At 40.0% G+C, this 16,889-nt stretch overlaps 1 protein-coding gene across 14 annotated transcripts in view; it reads left to right on the forward strand.

The window, feature by feature from the left end:
• LOC121898858 (unconventional myosin-XVIIIa-like) overlaps positions 1–9,396 on the forward strand; it is a 156,807-nt gene extending 147,411 nt beyond the window's left edge. For 11 of the 14 annotated variants that reach the window (XM_042414327.1, XM_042414329.1, XM_042414336.1 and 8 more), the window contains 3 exons: positions 3,273–3,395; positions 5,139–6,644; positions 8,410–8,497. In XM_042414327.1, coding sequence (XP_042270261.1) covers positions 3,273–3,395; positions 5,139–6,636 — 1,621 coding nt within the window. In that variant the 3' untranslated portion in view covers positions 6,637–6,644; positions 8,410–8,497. Of the gene's footprint in view, positions 1–3,272; positions 3,396–5,138; positions 6,645–8,409 lie in introns of all 14 variants that reach the window. The other 3 variants (XM_042414331.1, XM_042414332.1, XM_042414335.1) reach the window with 3 other exon arrangements.
• The last annotated feature ends 7,493 nt before the right edge of the window (positions 9,397–16,889 follow it).

Here is a 16,889-nt window from a genome sequence, read left to right on the forward strand (position 1 = left end):
CCACAGGGACTTTACTGGGCCGACAGTTTCATATATCGGAGGCATAAACAGTGGTGTCTGTAAGACCCAGGGACACAGAGGAGCAAAGCTAAACAGAGCAGAGCAGGAGGATCCATAGAAGCTAATGATGAATCTAATAGTGTGTAACAGAGATGTACAACCAATGGCGGCAGAATGTCACAGACAATTAATGTCTCCTCAGCACAGTGTTTGTTTGCTTCCCCCAGGCTTTTGGCAGGGCTTAACTAATGGTATGGTGGTCAAGGACATAAATTGTGGTTGACACCATGTGTGAAGTGCTCGATTACATAGGGCCCACCATTGTGGTTCTGGCTATAGACCTGAGAGGCCTCTCTATGTGCTCTGAATGTATCATGGAATTGAACACAGATAAGAAAGTCTTAGTGAACGAGGACAGTCAAAGCTTTTAGAGTAGCATTTACTTAAAGTTACTAGTACTCCATAACATTTACAATATTTGTGCAGCATGTAAATCTAGTTGGTATAATGTAACAATTTCAGCCAAACACTTTGTGAACTGGTAAAAAGAAAAAAAAGAGTATAATTCACGTAGAAGTCAAGTTTCCAAAACGTATAAGACAAAAGTATTTAATCGTATATGAACATAATTTCTTGCACAGTCATTTTCTCATACTGCTGTAAGTTCCAGGAAACTCAGCATTATCACTGATGTTACAAGGTGGGAAAAAAAGCCTTCAACTGCACTTAATTTTCCATGTCCACTTTCCCATTTTCTCAAGGCAGGAGTTGTCATTTAAACAGTGTTGACAGTGAGGAAATAGGTTAAAAACTTAATTTAAGAGGGCAGAAGGAAAGTGTTGACTCACCGTAACTTGACAAACACACAAATCCCTCTGAGGCTTTAATTCTAAAAAGATGAGGAAACGTTTCTGGATTTTAGGTTCTGCTACCTGATGTTAGAGTGTCCTCTCCTCTCACTGGGTGATGTTTACCCAGTTTTTTTCTGACAATTCCACAGTGCCAAAGACAAAGACACTCGGCTGCAGCAAATCCCTAGATTGTCTAATAGTCTAGGCATGTTCTGCAAAGCTAATTACAGCTTAAGAGCCCGTCACCCCCGTCCCTCCTCCCATCCCTCCCTCCTCATCCCAGCTTTACCGTCCAAGGTTATTGTATTCCATAAAAGCTAGGAGGCTATACATTTGGATCTCACTAGGCAAGCCATTGAAATCTCCCTTTTGAAATCCAGTGAGCTTTTGTCTCCGACTGCTAATGATTTTAATTATAGGTGGTACTGGGCCTTTTCTGAGCTCTACATGCTGGAGAGAAGAATGTTTTTCTCTCTCTTCCACAACAAGATGGGCGGCTTTCTAAAGCAGATGCAGAGATGTTGAGCCACCCCTCTGATATCTCTGTAGGACTATTAAGCTGTAACAACTTAATTTCACAGTGCCACACAAGCACTGGGCTTGGACGGCACTTAATGAGTGTTGCGCTCTTTTCATCCGTGTCAAATTTTATGACAAGCCCTTTATTGTACTCCGTGGCTCGCAGTGGTGTGTGAACGTGTAATGATAATTGAGAGGAAAAACAGTGCAGTGCCCAGCTGTGTACCAAATCATTTGGTCAAAAACTGAAATTACAAGTGTATGCATACGACTGCATGTGTCTGCAGGGCTGGTGATCAAAATAATTACCAGATGAAAGGTAAACTGGACATTTTCTGCCACTCTGCTGTGCAGTTATAGGAAACATCACATCAGAGAGAGACAAATACAAGTTAAAAAACTGCCTCACTTTTTTTTAACAGACATTTCAGTCTTCTGAAGGTGGTTTAGGTCTTATAAGAAATAGAGTGCTTCTGCCTTCAGATGCACCTGTCACACATTTAGCTGTACAAGTTTTTCAGATCTAGAGACACAGCAGCATAGCCCCAACTTTATGTAAAGGAGCACTTCACAGATCATACATGTCAATTTACTACTCATGTACTATACAGCCTAAGAAAACAATATAATGTCTTTCTGGAGAAGCCTTGTCAACTCACAGAAAATTATGACATCACAATTTTTGTAACTTTCCTAAACCAACAATCTGACACCCACTTCTCATAGTGATTGGCCAGGAGGTGAGGTGAGGTTTGAACTCTCAAGCGGTCTTCTTTAGACTACCTCTGTCACTTTCCGTGTATACTACTAAGTGCAGTACCATGATTGCTTTTGAGGAGAGACTGTCCAAAAGTTATCCCTATAATTTACAGTTTGTCACTCTCCTGTATGACAGCAGGCATTTCGTCCCGCTCAAAGTGTAGCCACTGGGAACAGCTGTAAACACTTGTTAGAAGATACATTGTTCAACGTAATTTGTTTCAACCATACAGAATCCTTCTATAACAGGATATCTCCAGGATATACCACTGCTGTATTGATCTAGAATATTTTTTTCCAGGTCTGTCTCTTGCACCCCAGCTTTATGGAAACTGAGTACTAAATTGTTGTTGTACCCCTTTACAGCAAAGAGTAGTCAGATAGCCAAGGCAATAGTCTTCCATTTAATCACATTATGTTAACCACTTATTTGAAAGGAAGAGGAAGTTGGGTAATGTCTTCACTATCAACAAGTAGTTTAGGTATCAAAATAAAACTGTGGACTTTGAGTCAGCTTGGGAGCTTGGATAGTTGATTGGTGTACAATGTAAAGCTGTATGCAGAGTCGCTTCTTCCCCAGAGCTTAGCAGTAAGTTTGGTGTGTAAAGTCTTGTCATACCTATTTGTAAAAAACAGAATGTTCCTATAATTCAGGCTCTATTGTTGGGCTTCGTTCCTGTCATGGTGTGTCATGTAGATTTGGAAAAGTAAAGGTTGACTGTTAGTTAGATGTTCCAGTGCCAGCTAACTGCAGGACCATGATAGTGCTCATCTAACAGTGACAACAGTGAGAAGTTGCCATATGGTGTTTCCATCTATATCTCTCAACCTCTCATGGGCATGTTTGTGTGTGTTACAGGGGCTCTTTGAGCTGACTGCATGTGCTTTTATCCAGAATACATGCCACGATCCTTCTTTGCTACTACACTAACACTAAGAGCCTGTTCTTCATTCTCTGGCTCCACTGCCGCTGAGAATTACAGGAAAACTTCTACCAGCGTTGACTCTCCTTTCACACTAACATTCCTTTAACCTTATTCTCTCCTCTCTTCCTGATCTATTTTTTCAATTCATAACTTTATTTCCCATCTTGTATCTCCTTTGCTTCCTCTGACTTGTTTTCTATCTCTGACTCCTCACCAGTCAGGGGGATTCAGACACAGACTCTGAGGTGGAGGATCGTGTGGATGGAGTGAAGTCCTGGTTGTCCAAAAGCAAAGGTTCTACCAAGAACCTCTCAGATGATGGCAGCCTGAAGAGTTCCAGGTTAGTACAAAGGCAGGTGCTATTGCCATCACCTGAGCAGTATTAGTAAGTAGTCTACTCAGACATTTGACAGCTTTTAGACTCTGTCTGTCTGGATGTAATAATTTACATGATCCGACCCGGAGGAAATACAGCAATCGCAGCAGAGTACTTGAAATGAAATGAGAGGACTACTATTACTTAAATGTGTTTTCAAGCTGCTTTGTCTTTATTGTCACCCGCTTGGTGAAGAGGGGGCTTTTTTTCTAAAAACAAACCACCTCCATGGTAGATTTATCGACATGCCCAATGGCCAGCTGGCATAGTCTACCTGAGCCGTTCGCTGAGATTAATGGATGTGTCTGCCAGCTGACAGCTTCGATTGCCCCAGATTTGTCTCCTTACCAGAAGATTTAACTTCCCTCCCTCAGCTGAGCCACTCCCAACTTTAAAAACTTTTCAGTTTTTAAATCTCTCTTAGCAGCATGTCCCCATAGACACACACTGACTGATTCATTGAGCTAGCCTCCACTGCCCCATGTAGTAGCAGCTTTCACGTTCAAGTGACTTTATTTGCCACTTTTACTGGCTCAGTACAGATTTCGCCAGGAGGTTTAACGCGTCACTTCAGAACGCTGATATGGGAGACATTTTCAGGCAGCAGAAGTTAACCCAAATGGTGTGAATACAATCATCTATAATTTTCACTTGGATTATTCTTTTTTATTATTTAAGATCAATGTTAAACATACCTTTGGTTCAGTACTATGTTCATTAGAAAAACCATAAAGTTAAAACATTTTTCAGTACACAAACTTACCCCATCAGTCAGTTATAATAAAAACATTACAAGCAGGACAAACTATCTTCTTTCCAACTGCTGTTACTTTGAATTTTTTTTCTGAGCAAAGTCTTTTTTCCTTTAGAATCACTCTTCTTCTGTTTTCAAAAGTGCTACAATTACTTGCAATTATGGTTCAGGTTTGATAGCATTTTATTGAATCTCCTTTATCAAATCTATTTAAATTAAGGTTCCAGCAACTTTAAGCAATAACAGTCAAAAGTAACTTAATATGCAACAGCTATAACTCACATACTTTCATTCTAATAATCAAATATCATGATACTTAGTCTTTCCATATATATAGCATGTCTGCTATTTAGTGTGCTCCGTGTTTTGTACATTACTTTTTACAAATATAAAAAATACAGAGGAGATAGACATTTGATAAGCAATTTGTTTGATTCTGTGCTTAAGATGCTTGGTATTATACCAACTCCAAATCAGATCCAAAATGGAACTGGCCTTTGGAACCCAACTGTGGTCGGAACATTATTGTCTTGCCGTAACGCCACATTGGCAAAATCATTTAAATTACTTAAAAAGGGCTTTGTAGAGGATTTTGGTCACCCTTTTTTACAATTCCTATAATCACTGTGGCATTAATTAGTCTTCAGTGGCCAATAAAATCATTTGGTTTTTGCCTAACATTTCAATGCAGGAAGTAAACCCTTGTTAGTCCCTGGATAGTCAGTCTCTAGTTACACTCCCTTGTACCCTTTTCATTTCTGTAGTCTCATTTAGCTAAATTTCAACTTTTACATGTCTCATCACATTTGTGTTTCAGTGGTTTTTCAAGTTTCATTCATTTAATTCCTACTCTCTTCTTTTACTCACCTCGTCTTGCCCTGAAATCTCATCTTTGTCATTTTCTCACCCACTGTCTTTATTCCTTCGTCCTCTCCACTGTTGTTTCTTTCTAGATTTGCTGTAAACGTAGATGCAAAAGAAGGGAAAGAGTGGAAAGAGGGTAAGGAATGGAAAGAGGCAAATAAGGAGGGCAAAGAGGTAGAGTCAAGCAGGCCAATGTCAGTGATGAGCTCGCTTAGCTACAGAAAACGCTCCAACCTTGATTCCAAAGGGGACGCCCTCTTCAGCACCCTCAAGGAAAACACGGAGTCAGAGGATGCTCTATCTTTCCATAAGGCTAAACCCAAAACTGCAAATCTTCAGGATGACACCTACTCAGTCAGCTCCAGGAGGAAATCTCAGGCAGGAGATGACATGAATGGCAGAGAATCAGTCATATCCCAGGCCTACTCAGAGGCCAACAGTCGTGCCAGGAAAGGCATGGACAGCCGCTGGGGTGACTTTGACAATGAATCGACCATTTCATTCACTGCACCAAGTCGGGCCTCCACCCGTCTTGGGTTAAGCCCAGAGAATGATGCCAAGTCTACCATCAGCTTAGGTCTGTCAAGCCCACTTGGACGCCGTCAAAGCACCACACGCTTAGATGATGGCAGGGGCAGCCGATCAATGTATGGCAGCAGTCCCAGTAGCCCTTGTTTTAGCCGACGGTCTGGTGGTCGCAGTCCTGGGAGCGTCAGCCGAGCTGATTCCCATATGTCACTGGCACGCAGCTGCCGCCTGAGTGAGTTTGACGTTGATATTGATGATAGTCGAAGTGTGGCCTTCACTGAGAGGTCGGCATACAGTCCGCATTCCTCTACTGGCCGCAGTATCTCCATGCCACCACAAGCCAGATCATCAATGACAGATAGTGACCCAATTGATAACTTGGATATCAAACCTGTCAGTCATCGCAACTACCTTGACCCAGACCTGGAGAAAGCCATCAACGAGGTTCTGAGTTTCAAGCCTATCAAATTCAAGCGCCGGAGCTTGGAAGACTCTGAGGGTGAAGAAGGAAAATCCCAGAATGATGGAGACAAAGGCAAGAGTATCCGCAATGGAGAAGGTACTCGTCCTGCCAGCAGTCTTAGACGCTCTGCATCCGCTGTGGACTGCATGAGAGCGTCCCGCAGTGCCAGCAGCTGCAGCAGTCGCCGCAGCAAGAGCAGAGGCAAAAGCAAGAAAAAGAAGAGAAGCCACAGCTCCGAATCTGAGAGCTCAGGCGATGACCGTCGCCACAGGAGTGGCTCCAAGAGGAGGTCCAAGAAGTCCAAGAAGAAGTCCAAGAAGAGGGATTACTCATCATCATCTTCATCATCTTCTTCGTCTTCAGATTCTGAGTCAGACTCTGGGTCTGAATCAAGCTCCGGTGCCTCCACCATTTCGTACCGGAGCTCCAACAGTGTGAAGAGAGCCCCGACTCGAAAGGTGTCCAGTCCAGAAGGGGAAGGAGAAGTTGGGGCACAGAGCAACAACCATCCTCCTAACAAAAAGGAGGAGAAGAAGAGGAAGAAGAAGGTGGACAGTCTGATGATGAAGTACCTGTACCGGCCGGACAGTGACTGAGGCAGTCAGTAGGTGCTTGCCTGATACGGACTTACCTTGAAGAGTGCTTTGAGAGCATGGTGTGATCCTAACCAATCAAAGACCTTTTTACTCACATCAATCAGCACATTAAATGTTCCTCATCCCGTTTGACTGGGATTAGACTTACAGTTTAGAAGTTTTATTTACAGGTTGCATTTTTGATGATGTGTTATGTTATGCAATGCATGCTGACTTTTTTGATAACTACTACACATTCACATTTTCAAGCCAAACAGTTGTAACCACAATCATTGTGGCTTTCTTTTCACTGGATTAATGATGTCAAGGCTTTCATGACAGACTTGGGCATGTAGTGAATTTTATCATCACACAGAGAAATGTAGTTGGTGAGAGGGTGCACTCAATGTGGATGTTAACTCGGCCTTTAATTACTCCCGAGACGTCACTTTGATTTATAGCACCAGAAAGGTAAAAATAACAGGAGTCAATTAAGAGAGGCCATAATAAATTTTTTCTTCCAGCCCCACAACTGCAGGCATAATTAGACTCCAAGCATTGATTTACACCAAGTAGCAAATTCATTTGAGATGTACGGTTGACAGTAATTAACCCCCAGTTTGCAATATTAAAGCAGTTTGAATGTTAAATAATGTTAAAAAGCTGTGCTGGTTTTATGTAGACTGGTAATATAGATTGGATTTTTCCTGCGTCAGAGATCATTAGGAATATTTGAGATGATGTTTAAAAAAAGATGGCTGTAATCTTGTTCAGACATTAGAGGTCATGTTTCAGTTTGAGTTGTGTTCTTCTACTTCAAGCTAACTTGTTAGACAGCTGTAACATGTTAAGAAGCTGGAATCTGTCCCAGTGCTTTGTATTTAAATGGCATATATGTCATCACATCTTAACCATAATAACATGAACACAGATTTGCATGCTAGTATGGTACCACGTTGCATGAGGTTACTGTGTTCTTAGAGTGCCCACTGGATACCAGAGGAAAGGCTAACTTCACAACATGGTTTAGACCACAGCTTTTCCAGTGTTCAGCTCGACACACTGCAACTCAAGAAGACATAAGACAACAACATTTATCTATTTGCTTGTCTTTTCTGTATTTGCAGTGAGTCTCTACGTGTCACATTAGCCCTGATCCTGAATTGTCAAACAACGTGTCATGGGCCTGCATGGCTGGATCTCACAGAAGCTGGATATTTAGGGGTTTATAAAATTTGTTCATGAATAATTGTAAAAATACAAACAAAACAATTCCAAGAGGTTAAAGAACGGTTTTAAGTGGGCGCAAAGTAAAGAAAAACCTAACCAAGAAAGGCTTCTTCACTTAAACTCATTATAAATTATATGAAATCAAAGATGATGCAGGATGTCTTCCTTACTCACTGACTGCAGTGCTACTCAGTGACATTGTGCTCAGTGCTGCCACTGGTGGCTGGAAGACACACTGCAGCAATACTACTGATTGAAAAAGTAGTCTCAGTCAAACTAAATCATTCATTTTGTTACTTTCTTCATCTTCCTTATGTTTTTTTCCCACCTACTAGTTCATTTAGAAGATTGCCAACCAAACACTGAATTCATATTTTCAACAGTCTTTCCTTAAGCAGTTTTATGAACCCCTGATTAACTTAAATGTCTTGGTTCTTTCTAAATGCATTGTCCGTCTCGTGTTATCTTATGTTGAAGTGCATTGGGCTCTCTCAGCCACCAGACAAATTCTCTTGTCAGATTGCATATACTAACATTAAGTTCCATGGCTCTCTCCTGATCTAGCCCCCCTGGCAGAAGACGCTACTGCTTCGATAGATCTGATGAAGAGGAGGAGGAAGAAGAAAAAGAAGAAGGCGGGGCGACCCAGAGCTCCTACTACTCTCGATACAAATACAGCAGCCATCTGAAAGATGACGACGGCGAGGACGGGCCTTATGAAACAGCATCATAGTCCTCGCTGTGTGCACACACAGCAGCGCACCCTCATTCACCTGTGGCAGTTTGTCTTGCATGCAAAGTTGACTGCAGCTGTGGTCAGTTGGACACAACCACACAAAAACTCACAACCCTAGAGGAAAACATAAACATTCATATACTGTTACACTCTGTCATAGCTTCCTGTGGCAGATCCAAACAGGATTTGGTCATAGTTCAAAAACTGCATGGTCTTTCTGACTCAGCACTCGTCAGTCTAACCTCACTGCACACACTGCAGCTCCGTTATTAACAAATCTACTCTGCTGGTTGCATGCAAGCAGCAGTTGCTTGGCTTGAGCAGCCATCCTGTTTAACTCCCATCATGGTTGTAACTGAGCCAAAGAACTTGAGGTTGCAATGATAATAGATCCTCTCTTTCTCTCTTTGTCACTCTCTCTCTCTCTCTTCTTTACATATAGTACACCATAATAGTATGTTTTGCCATAGTACAATGTATTGCCAAAAAGCCTTTGTTCCAAGTATGTGTGTACACTGTTCTTGTTTTTGCCAATTGATGCTGAATCCTGGGAAAAGTCCCAGTTCTTTTTTTTTTCTTCTTTCTTTTTCGGGACAAGTGCCATTTGATTTAAGTGGGCTCCTCTACAGCTGGCTTCTCTGCAGCTGTGCTGTTTCATGAACTGCTGCGGCATACACTGAAGACGCTCTCATCATCATCTGCTCGCTTTTTGTTTGCCTGAAAGTTTTTCTGCCTTTTGCTGGCAAATTATCTCTTCCTTACAGAGGAAGAGGATTGCATCACTAACTGCTCTGCAATAAAAGCGCAGCATTTTTCTCCTTTTGAGTCTTTTGTTTTTGATGTTTGACAGATTTGTTTTGCAGAGGACTGCAGTCAAGCAAATTAATTTCCACGAGGTTTGAGCATAAAGCACCTCTGTGAAATGCCTTGTCTTATTTTTATTTCGACTTGATATGACTAAGTACTTACCGGAATTACTTTAGTGATGAAAAGACTGTCCTTGTGCTTGTCGCTTTTCAGTTTGATGTGCTTTTCCTCTCCAAAGGGAATGTACTTGACAATGGGCACCAGTCATTTGTTGGTTTCTCCCCAAAACCACTGAGCAGATGGTATCCTCAACCAGCATGTTAAAGGAAAAAGCTGGCATTACGCTATCATTTTCATATTGTCAACATTTCCCATGGAGACCAAAATCAACAATGTGTTTTCTTGACCTTTGGGAACAGTATGTGTAACAAAATAATGTAAATGTCTACATATAGACTTTTCTGAAGGGAGCTAGATTAGATGTCATCACAGCTTCCCCTCCCTGTCTGTGGCACTCAGCTCCAAGCCCATTGGTTCCTACTGAAGTAAATCTTTAAAAACACCTCACAAATATATAGTTTCATTTTTACTGCTTCTCAGTAATTTCCTAAAACAGCTGCTCACTGTAGTTTTTACCAAACATTACTCAGACAGGAGGAAATAGTGCATTTGTTGAGGACTTTTTTCAGCAGCAGACTAAAGGGATGGTCACATCAAACACAGTGAAATTTATCCATGTGTCCTCGTTAAATAGGTGATGCTGGAAGCTTGGTGATGTAGAGAATACTCACAGGACTGGTTGACAAACTACTGTTGCTGGCTAGCATGTTAGCTTGAACACAATAGCTCTCCAGGGTAGCTGGTTTGCTCAGTTTCAGTTTGCAGCCTAATTAGCACTAGGTCGCCACCTGGACAACAAATTTGGTTTGTCAAATATTTTAGTTTGAAAAATGTTTTTTAGTTAGTTTGGTCAGGAGATATTTTTGTCCCATCAACTCCGGTGTCATGAACTTCTGCAAACCATGCCTCTGTTGTGGATAATCGAGTACAGCAGGGGTATATAAAATGGATGACGTGACACAGCAAATACAGCTGTTAGTTTTTAACATGTAGCCTGTTCAAATTAATAACCTGCATTGTTGAATTAACATTCTTTTGAATTGTGGTGCCTCTAAGTCAGCAAACAAAATCCAAAATGCTTCCACACATTACTTCTCAGATGGTTTGGTGTCATGATAATCTGTTTAGCTAGCTACTTTTCTCCATTATGTGTTAGCATAAAAGAACATTAGCCTAGTTTACAGATATGGCAACAAGTCATGCAGTAGATCAGGGCAAGGCATGTCCTGTTGCCTTTTTACATTGAATTGAATTTGAACAGATCATTGCAGATTTATTTAATTTCCACCTACACATTCTGTATTTAACAGCTTAGTTCACCAAAGTTGAACTTGACATGAATTCCGAGAGTGCCTCCGTTAATCACAGCAGTTCCATTGAAATGAATGAATTCCATTTTCTTGCAATTCATGTTTTCATGGGATTTGTTGACAGTCAGAAAAATGTAGAATATTACCAGCCTTATCCTTTATAGCCTCACTGGGTACTTTAACTGTAACTGCATTAACTGGACACACTACAGCTTGTTTAACTAAAACTGTGAAATCCTGTTCAGTGTCTTTTGAGGCCTGTTTGTCTGTCAGGTTGTCTTTTATTCTGAACCCAGTGAACAGCAAGGAAACAGAAACCTGCATTGTCATGGTTGCTTAAGTGTTACATCACACCCTTTGGTCATCTGTCTGGTATTAACTAAGTAGCATTAAGATATTTGAAAGCCATTTAAAGTCCAGAAGAACTTGACATGGCTATTTGGGGCTGAAAAAGTTTTGTGGATGTTCTTCATTGTGGGAGAAGTTGGGTGTGATTGTATTATATGTGCTTTTTGTAGACTCATGTCTTCATTTTTATTCTCTATGCAGTCAACACAAGTGTGGAAATGTGTTTTTTGACCTTATTGACCCTGATAAAAGTGTCTGGCTTCATAAGACAAAACTAAAGAGCAGACTGCACACAGTATTTATATATAAATATGTGTATGATTAATGCTAGCTTTGAAAATAGTTCATGTTTATTTTCATTATTGAACAAATTGACCACTTGTTATGAATTTTGCATTACAGTTTAATATATTGTAAATAAATGATGGTGATTGTTTTAGAATGCCTTGAGGACTGGATTTGTGTGTCTGAGTTAAAGTGTGTTGCTACTGTGTGTCTTCACTTCACATCTCTCCATTCACTCTTATAATATAGACCTTTGATGCGCTTTCGTTCTAAGATTTCAGAGGGCATACAGATGAAACAAAAGTGTTATTTTCTGAAGCATGTACTTTTCATCTGCTTTGAGAAATGTCAACAGCGGCGTTGACCCTGAGAATGCCTTAAAGGGACATGAAACCTACTGATTTAGTTTTTTTGCATGTGTAATTTCAGGGAAAATAGGTTTCTGTCAGAGCTGAAACTCACTGCTCTAAAGCTGAGCTAAAAGCTAATACCAATAATTAGCTGTGCTCATATCAACACATTTAGCTGGAGGCAGCAGGAAATCCAGTTCAGATGATGAAGATGATTCAAAGTGTTAGACTGATAAATGCAGGCTTTCAGTTCAAAAGCATCCATAAAAACATAACTTAAACAAATGGAGTCTGATATGTTTATATTGACAGATGAATTACAGTAACTGGCCGTCTCCTGAGCAATTGAGGTATTTGTCAACTTGTGAACTCATAATGCTTTATACCCTACACAATTACATTTATCTTTAAAGCAGGTGTAATGGATATTTTTATAATAACACTGTCTGAGCTGTCAGTGTGTAATGTGTTGGTTGTGGCTCGTAGTGATGAATCTGCAGAGAATTATCAGCGACTCTGCAGCTCCTCTCGGCTTTACGGAGCTTTATAGCGAGTTTCAGTTCATTGTTTATCTGTCTGGCTGCAACTTTACTGTTTTTGTTCACTCTCAGTGCTCTCATAGCCTCATTTTTGGTCACAGAGAAAAAGCTCTAAAAAGCTATCGTACACTACCTGCTCAGCACCAAACAGCAAACACAGTTAGCTGTAGACTAGCTGGTGAACTTAGAGCAGCATTTAACAGCTAAAGAGACAGATATTTCCCTCAGGAGTTGGTAGAGAGTAAAAACAGAGAAAGAGTGGACTTACATTCACCAGTGGACAGAGACACTACTCCAAATGAATGATAATGTTGCTCCATAACTGCTGGATGTGGAAATAAACAACTGCTAACAAGCTCAACATATCAACTTAAAAGGTGATGATATATTATTGATGTGTTCATTATTCATTTCTGCTGCCTGAAAAAAGTGGCCAAAAATTGTAGTCATTTCAGATTTAGGACTTTGCCTAGAAAGTCAAATACAGACTCTGAGAGTTAGTTTGCTCTCCTGTAGTGTTTGGTGTCGTGGTGATACGCAGTGCACCACAGTGAGTGGAGTGTTTGACTTCAATTTTGGTGTCAAGGTTGACCACATCTTGTGCTTTACACCAGCCGCGCACTACAGACAGCACATCCTCACCAAGTCTATCTTATTACAGGACTCATAAGCCATGTTTACTCTGCCAGACCAAGTGGGTATTTTTTTAGTTTTAAGTTAGTTGAAATTCTCCTGGTTTTGTAAACGTCCTCATTTTGCACAAAATTGAGGACTGTAGAATCTGTCCCATCTCACCAATTAGAGTTACCAAGTCAACATTTCACAGCCAGTATGACATTTGTTCACTATGCTTTAAAGGACAAGTCTTGTGATTTTCTATAATTTTCTTATTGTCAACAAGTCTCATGTTTGGATCCAAACCAACAGTGAACTGGTCTACTAATAAGTATTGTGTGTGTATCCAAACACAAAACACATCAGTGAGTCACACCACTACACTGGGTGACATGTTCTTTTATCCATGAAGACAGTAGTTACCATCACTTGTTAGAAGGCAGACACCACTGCACACATGGAAACGCAGTTCTGTTTACAGAGTGTCACTAGCTTGTTGTGCTTCATATCACAGCCTCTGGAGTTTGTGCTGAAGTTCTTTGAGAAATTTATAATGTAGTACAAAGTCAAGAGGTTATGATATGTAGCACAACAAGCTAGCGAAGCTCTGTAAACAGAACTGGGTTTCTGCACATGCTCAGTGGCGTCTCCTGAAAGTGAAATCATAATCACTGTTATTACTTGCAGCGTTATCCTGAAGGTAGAATACAAAAAAAAATCATCTTCATGTCACTGAAACCCCTGAGGACTGTCCGTTCCCACCAGTCCTCCCTGTATCCCCATCCCCAACAACAGGAGGTCGCTGGGAAAACAGCTGTTTGTGTTGTTTGACAAAAGTAGCCTGAGGCAGTACACTTATACACAGACTCATGAACAGCAGGATGCAGTAGGAGTGTTGGTTTCAAACAATGATTGATAGAGAAATTCTTTATTCTTAATTCCTTAATTGTCAGGATCAGTAAGGAGCTTTTTACAGCCTATTAGCCTGAATGTGTCATCGGAATTCCTTATGGTCCCATAAAATTAAAAATGTTTTTTAGCATATCTCTTTTATTTTTAATACATTACAAAATCTGTGAGAGTGAGAGTGTCTGTTTTCAGATCAATTTCAAAACAGTTAACAGTGATGGTACATATGTCTTTCCATGTACTCGGTAAATATTGTAAGCAACAGCTTCAAATCAAGTCATTTTCGTTTTTGGACTGAAGTGGTGAAATGTTCTCCCAATTAAAAAAGTATTCTAAAAAATATATCACAAAGGAATCAAAGAGCACATTGAGGAGCAAATATCATTTAAAAACTATTTTCAGATTTTAAGATGATTCAGTTCCATCTTCAGGTCTGTATAATGTGCAAGTGTGTGAAAGAAATCCTCCTAGCTGCTGAAGGTCATGTCATATGTTTATTGTGAATCCTCAAATACTCAATGTCAAGCAGTGCTTTTGCAAACACAAACATCTGCTGAGTGTGTGTGTGTGTGTGTGTGTGTGTGTGTGTGTGTGTGTACCAGGTATTCCTTGTGTTGAGGGGACTCACCTCCCTTAGGGGAACAAAAAGCAAGTCCCCTTAACGCAAATCATTAATTTGAGGGTGAAGACTTAGTTTAAAGTTAAGGTTAGTTTAGGGTTATGATAAGGTTAGGGTAAGGGTTAGGCATGTGGTGGTTATGGTTAAGGTAAGGATAAGTCTCCAGGAAATTAATGTAAGTCCTCTGAAATGATGGAAACAACTATGTGTGTGCATGTGTGCGTGCGTGCCTGTGTGTGTGTGTGTGTGTACAGACTTTCATTAAGTGGTCAAAGTGTCCTTGAAGGACATCAGAGGGAGAACCAAGATGTAATCTTTCTTCGGTGATCAATATTCAATCTAATATTTTGATATTTGTGAGCAATGTGCTCCACATTTTGTCCTTCATTCAACTTGTGACTTCAGAGAGAAAACACACTCATTGATGTTGTTTAATGACACTTCAGTCATATTCCCAATAAAAAGACAAATAAATAAATTACATCTTGTGTATGACAACACTGATTAAGTAAAATGTTTACAGTTGTTGACCTTTACAATGTATTTGTTTTTCACAGTAGCACCTCATTAAGACTTTGGAATTACATTGTAGCTGCACAGAGTCTGGATTTAATCTGCTTCAACAACAGATACAGCATAAAGGAGCCACTTCTGTTTGTCTTCAATCATGGCTGAAATAGAATATGTGGAATATCTTTTAAATTCAACATATGTGTGTTTTGACATTATTTGTTCACAGTCAGCTGTCTAGTTAACCTCAGTGATCAGGTTGCACCTGTGATCTCAAGACCTGTGACACCGCTGCAAAGTATGCACATCAAATTAGTTTTTGAAGTCTTTCCATCAGTGTTAAGTGTTCAGAAGGTCCATTCATCCATCAGTCCATCTATCCTGGTCTGGTCATGGGGGCTGGAGCCTATCCCAGCATGCACTGGGCAAGAGGTGGGGTACACCTTGGACAGGTCAGCAGTTTATCAAAGGGCTGACATATGAAGACAGACAACCAATCACACTACAGGCAATTTCCAATTCACATAATCTATATGTCAATAGATCACAGAGAGAAACCAGAGCACCCAGAGGAAACTTACGCAGACAGGGAGGGAACATGTAAACTCTCTCAAGTCACGTTTTTATCCAAATTTAGTGTTATTTTCTAATACAGTGTGTCAGTGTTGTGGACAGACAGGATTTAGAGGATCAAATTCCCCTCATACATGTATAATTTGTGTGATCATAGAATGTGAACTCCTCCTCAAATCTTAAAATCTCCATTACCAGAAACAATAGTTGAGCTCTGTGTCCTCGGTGATAGATACTGACCAGTTACACTCTTACATTGGCCTACTTAAGAGCAGTTTACTACACCATCTGGTAATTAGCAGTTGTTGGCTTTGTACAGAGTAACCTATGCAAAGAGGTGATAAGAATGAATGCACAAAATGAATAAATAACAAGAAAAAAACACCAGGCCCATCAAAATGCAATGGCATCTAGCCAATTCATTAAAATAAATATTAGCTTCCTACTTTATACTCACGCATAGATTCTGGAATTAATTAAGCATCAATTACCAATATAAAGTTGAGGAACTTTCCTAAAACATTTCATATTTGGGTGAATGTGGTGAGGTTGGGAGGTCAGGCTCACACAGCTTTCTTTTTTTTTTTTTTTAAATTGGTGAAATAGCGTGACAAAAAAAGAGTGACAAAGAAGATAAATAAGACATAATAAACATACAGACAATAACATAAAGCAGTTACAATGATGTATGTCATGATATGAATAGTTCAGGAGTAGAGATTAGATTAAGTAGGGTCTGTGTGGGTAATGTGTGTGTGTGCATGTTTGGATGTTTGTATAAGAGGCAGTGATATGTATCCATGTTTAGTGATCCTGGACACGCTTTTGTGTGCAGGAAGGAGTATGTGCTGGAGAGAAAGAAAAAGACATGGTGTTAATGTTATATCAATAATAAATATATAGCGTAACACCAATGTAATAATAATGATAATAATAATATAATCATACCCTTTTTCCATAGATATGTATTCTGAAAGGAGGTTGGTCCAATGGTTAATATTTATTGATTTTTTTGATTTCCACTTTAAGAGAATTGTTTTTTTGGTGAAAGTTTGAGAAATGAGCAGGCTGTTCATGTACTTGTTTGGTATGTTGATTTCTGAAATGTCTCCTAGCAGACAGAGCTGTGGGGATGGAGGGATTCTACAGTCCAAGATGGTGGAGAGTTTTTGTGTTACAGAATCCCAAAATGAGTGATCCAGTTGGCAGGCTCAGAGTACATGAAAATAATTATCTATTGTGCCTATTGTGCATTATGAGCAGGTGTCTGTGTTTTCCAGTCCCATTTTGTACATTTTATACTGAGTAACATGTATTCTGTGG

This window comes from Thunnus maccoyii, chromosome 6 (assembly GCF_910596095.1).
Source record: "Thunnus maccoyii chromosome 6, fThuMac1.1, whole genome shotgun sequence".
Taxonomy (NCBI): Eukaryota; Metazoa; Chordata; class Actinopteri; order Scombriformes; family Scombridae; genus Thunnus; species Thunnus maccoyii.